The sequence below is a fragment of the Lagenorhynchus albirostris genome, chromosome X (genome assembly GCF_949774975.1).
Source record: "Lagenorhynchus albirostris chromosome X, mLagAlb1.1, whole genome shotgun sequence".
Lineage (NCBI taxonomy): Eukaryota > Metazoa > Chordata > Mammalia > Artiodactyla > Delphinidae > Lagenorhynchus > Lagenorhynchus albirostris.
The window spans coordinates 119,668,185-119,673,457 of NC_083116.1; the positions used below are offsets into that span (position 1 = coordinate 119,668,185).

Genomic DNA, 5,273 nt, shown 5'->3' on the forward strand with positions numbered 1-5,273 from the left:
CTGCGGGTGCTCTCAGCACAAGTATTTCACCTTTTATAACACCTATCACACTATACTGTACTTTGTTGCCTTCATAAGACTGCATCTGGCACTAAATCTTAAACTTCTTGAAGGTGAAGACTTGGCAGTTACGGCCTCTAACTAGAGAATGCCCTGGGTGGCACAAAATATAGCTGTGCAAATCTCCAATTTTGCTGGTTCCTGTGACCAGGGCTTATGCTGAGAATTGCTGCCATTCTGAAAGCATCAGTGTTTGGGTTGCTGTAACATTTCTTATGAATCAGACCAGACTTTCATGTCAGAATAACTAAGAATGTCTTCTAGGAAGATACTTCTAATTAAAAAGGGATACAGATTTCGATTTTATTCTATTATGATTTAGAAATGAATGCAAATCTCCTTTTATAGGAGTTAGAGGTTTATCTTCAACAGTTAACGGCTGCGTTCATTTTCATGAATAAGCTTAAATTGCTCAAGTTAATTTCATTACAGAAGTTACTCTAAAAGCCAATTCCATTTCCAAACTACAGTTACCATCATTTGAATTCGATAAATCATAAGATAAAAATAAGGTATGTAAAAATGTAATGCAAAGATACATTCTACTATGATATTCTGATAAATAGAACAAATTTATCTTTGTTCTGCAATGTAACATGTATTTTCTATTTTTCTTGGTGCCTGAAATACAACATCTACTTATTCTCAAATATATATGTTTTGGTTTATCCCCTCTCTATGGGAAAAGGCCTAAACTTTTGTCTTATTTTGTCAGTAGAAAATAGCTGATTGTTCTTAAAAAGTTAAAGAAAATATTTTACTCATATAAATGATGTAATAGATACTGCTATTACTAAATATGAGGGTTTTGTTTTGTTTTTTTCTCGGACCAGGGATCAAACCCGTGTCCCCTGCAGTGGGAGTGCGGAGTCTTAACCACTGGACCACCAGGGAAGTCCCTAAATATGAGTCTTAGTTATTATAAAGTGACCAAAGAATGATCCATAAATGTATTTTTCATTTATTGCAAGCATAAAGGGAGAGCAAGAAATGTCTACTTTCTGAATGCCAGGTTGGAACTCTTTAAATTAATTTGTTTTTTTTCTTGCTCTAGTAGGACAATGGTACTAGGACTCACTGAAAGGTCAATGCAGAAATTTTCAGGAAAGAACATTTCATTTCTCACCTACCATTAATTTCAGTATTAATCACCAGATTTATTCAAGGACATACAGTGGGGTCTCAAGTCCTCTCCAACACTCATTGCTATGCCAAAGGCTTTATATATTTTCTAGATTACAGTTATCACTTAAAATAGCAAGATAAGATACTTATAAATGCATATTAATATGAAAATGCATGCAAATCTATATTTGTGCAACTGATTAAAAGTTTTCTTTGGAGCAGGGAACTATCCAGTGGTAGTTATTCTTTATTCAATCAGTTCTTATTCAGTTATTAGTGAATAAAGTTATTCTTCATTCAGTTAATATTCTTATTGATTCTTTTGTCCAGTGATAAGCTCAAAGCAACACAACTCCTGGAATGGTGGCAGAGTTGATATCCCCACCTAGAACTGAAACGAAAGTACCATTTTCGAAGAGTAGATTGAATTTGATAAGCAGGGATCAAAATGTACACAGGGACAAGTGTCTTAGTCTGTTCGGGCTGCCATAACAATATACCAAAGACTGGATGGCTTACAAATAACAGGAATTTATTTCTCACAGTTCTAGAGGCTGGGAAGTCCACGATCAAGGTGCTGGCAGATGGCAGATTCAGTGTCTGGTGAGTACTTCCTTACTGATTCACATAGATGCCCATCTCTCTGTATCCTCACATGGTGGAAGGGCTGAGAGAGCTCTGTGTGGTCTCTTTTATAAAGGCACTAACCCCATCATGAGGGCTCCAACCTCATGACCTAGTCACCTCCCAAAGGCCCCACCTTCTAATAGCATCACATTGGGGGTTACATTTCAACACAGGAACTTTGGGGGGATACAAATATTCAGTTCCTAACAACAAGAATGCATTACTATTTACATGCAAAGTAGCCAGTATTGTTAATATGTACTAATTACATGGTCAAATTGAGCTTATTTGCTTAATTGAACTGTAACCATTTTGATCAATAAAATTTTGCATGAAAGAACTTAAAGTTGAATTAAAAAGACAATAAAACATTAAGTAGAATAGGTATCAAAAGTTGAGTCTTCTAGTGAACAGAAAAATACCTAAAGTGATTACAATACTGTAGTTTTGCTAATACTGTGCCAAAAGAATGTGTCCCCAAAGTGAGCAAGGGAAAGACATCTTCCTAAACTTTTTTGAGGTGGATGCCTGGTTTTAGAATACCCAACCTCACCCTAACCCATGTAGCCCTGGGAAAGGAGAAAGGGGCTAGACGCTTGCCCTGATGTCAGCAGATTGTGCACTGGTTCCATAGTGAGCTGAGGAGCAGCGGGTGGATCTTTCCATTCCTGCCTCTCTAGTAAATCCCTCATGAGTTTTCCAGTCACTCTCTGATCTCACGTTGTCTCGCTAATTGTATAGATACCTTACATGCTCAAAAAAACTAATAGGAAGAAAAAGTCATTAAACAAATATTAATAGTGTAAAGAAAGGGTTTTATTATATTATTTAATGAAGATAAGCAGCAATTTTAGTACAGAATTCTTTCTCAAGCCCTTTGACAGCCCTCAAGCCCACTTTCCCCCTTCATGTCTAGGAAGGCACAAGTAAAACACTTTTTGGAGGCAGAAAAGACTTGAAAAGTTTCCCCTGAGGGTGTATCAGTAGCCAGGGAATTTACATCACCCCCTTGGGGGTCATCTGACTAAGGCATGGAAGAAACCACATCCCCAAGGCAGTTTCCATAACCTCTGCAGAGAAGGTGACCAAGAATTTGTCATGCAAAGCAGGACATGGTTGAGAGTGAAAGAGGGTGCTGTTAATAACTATACCAGAACACCAGATGTAAGTTGATCAGGGGTGGCCAGCAGGGACACACCCTATGAATACATCCTTTGTATCTCTGAGATAGAAGGGCAAGTCAGGCATTCTGTGAGTCAATTTGGAAGACTCACTGCAATTGAATTTTGCATTAAGAATTTGCAAGAGACCTAGGAGGGAAGCCTGTGTGCCCTGAAAAATGCATATCTTGTGTGTTTACCTTTTAAAGATAACTATGGTTTAAAACAGAAAAAATATATAAAGTTAACATAACTTTTTCCCCATATTAATCTTTTAAAGGATTTTATTCATTTCCTAGAGCATACATGCTTCCCTTTTCCAGAGAAGGCATGCACTCTAGAAGCAATGCCTTTACCCCCTTCCTTTTTTAAGAGCAGAGATATGCCCCCAAACTTACACATACAACTCCAACCCTATTTTTTTCCCTACTGAATTTATTAGTTATTTTTAATGGTGGTAAAATACACATTAAAATAAAATTTGCCATCTTAACCTTTTTCAGTGTATAGTTCAGTAGTGTTAAGTATATTCATCCAACCTTATCTTGCAGATCGGATGACTAGCTTACTAATGAAAGAAATATACTAGTAAATGCAGTATTGAATTTGAACACAGGCATAGGCAATTAAAAACATTCCACATATTTACAAGCAAGGGCAACAGTGGCATGGATTCCTCAGAATATGTAGAATTATCTAGGTTTTAGCCTATTTGACAGGTTTCTTTCCCTATTATTATAGCAAAAGTCTTCTAAATGTTTATTTATTTTATTATTTATTTATTTTATTTTGGCTGCACCAGGTCTTAGTTGTGGCATGCAGCTTCTTAGTTGCGGCATGCGAACTCTTAGTTGCGGCATGCATGTGGGTTCTAGTTCCCTGAGCAGGGATCAAACCCGCGTGCCCTGCATTGGGAGCGTGGAGTCTTACCCACTGGGCCATGAGGGAAGTCCCTGCAAAAGTCTTCTAAACCACTGTATAAATTAGGAGATTTATGTTGATCACCTGCCTTGCACAGAACCTCAACTAATGAAATAAAGTTCAGATAGTTTTAAAGGGAAGTCAAGATAGTTCTGTCATTGTGGAAAATATTGTATTCTATGAAACAATGTACAAACAATTCAAAATAATATTATAAACCATAGACTATTATATTACTAGCCTTTTGAAAAGTATTTCTGTAAATGGATCATGAAAGAATTTTAAGTTCTAGGCACTTAAAGCTTTTTCTTTAAAATATTCTGCATATGCTTTCTATATGATCAAGCCTTTAAGTAAAACATCTGACTTTCAGAAATGCAAAAGGATTTCCGGATATAAGTAAACCCTTGTGTTTTTAGGATTACAAAATATTTTTTCTTTTTTTTTAAATAAATTTATTTTATTTTTATTTAGTTTTGGCTGCGTTGGGTCTTTGTTGCTGCGCACGGGTTTTCTCTAGTTGTGGCAAGCGGGGGCCACTCTTCGTTGCGGTGCGCGGGCTTCTTATTGCGGTGTCTTCTCTTGTTGCGGAGCACGGGTTCTAGGCGGGCGGGCTTCAGTAGTTGTGGCACGCGGGCTCGGTAGCTGTGGCTCACGGGCTCTAGAGCCCAGGCTCAGTAGTTGTGGCGCACGGGCTTTGTTGCTCATCAGCATGTGGGATCTTCCCAGACCAGGGCTCGAACCCGTGTCCCCTGACTTGGCAGGTAGATTCTTAACTACTCCGCCGCCAAGGAAGCTCACAAAATATTTTTTCTATATTATAAATTGATAGTAAGTAATCATGTCCTGTACTAGTAATGACAAGTGAAAATCGAGGCAAATATACCCATTGAGAAGGCCTTATAAAAGAATACTCATTCATGTTTTAAAATAAAATATACCTAAAACCATAGCCAATGTTCAGCCAAGAAGTACCAATCTGGGTCCTGTGGCTGTTTCTGAAAAGCCTGCATTCTGGATGCTCAGTGTCTGTGCCTTACCAGTTGTTAAATATTTTGATTATCATCCCTACTTATAACTCTGTAGAACCACCAATTGATAAACATATCAGTAAAAAGACAGCTCAAAAATGTCACACATAGAAAGACATTACAATTACCAGCAGGTTGCTATAAGAGAAATTTGTGTCTCTTGCTGGTACTTAATGATAAACATCATTATCAATAAAAGTAAGAATTTGTTTACCAAAGAGCTTCCCTCAAAGACTAAGGAGCGCTGCCATACCAAGAAAGGCACATCCATAATTATTAAATGCAGGCATTTAGAAGAGTCTAGTTAGCAATTTTTAAAGAACTAGTATATATTTAAGCAAGATACCAC

At 37.4% G+C, this 5,273-nt stretch overlaps 1 protein-coding gene across 1 annotated transcript in view; it reads left to right on the forward strand.

Moving 5' to 3' along the window:
- Nucleotides 1–5,273, forward strand: part of CLTRN (collectrin, amino acid transport regulator) — a 78,653-nt gene that overhangs the window by 1,650 nt on the left and 71,730 nt on the right. Inside the window, exon 2 of the mRNA XM_060138468.1 lies at nt 1,731–1,788. Coding sequence (XP_059994451.1) covers nt 1,731–1,788 — 58 coding nt within the window. The remainder of the gene's footprint in view (nt 1–1,730; nt 1,789–5,273) is intronic.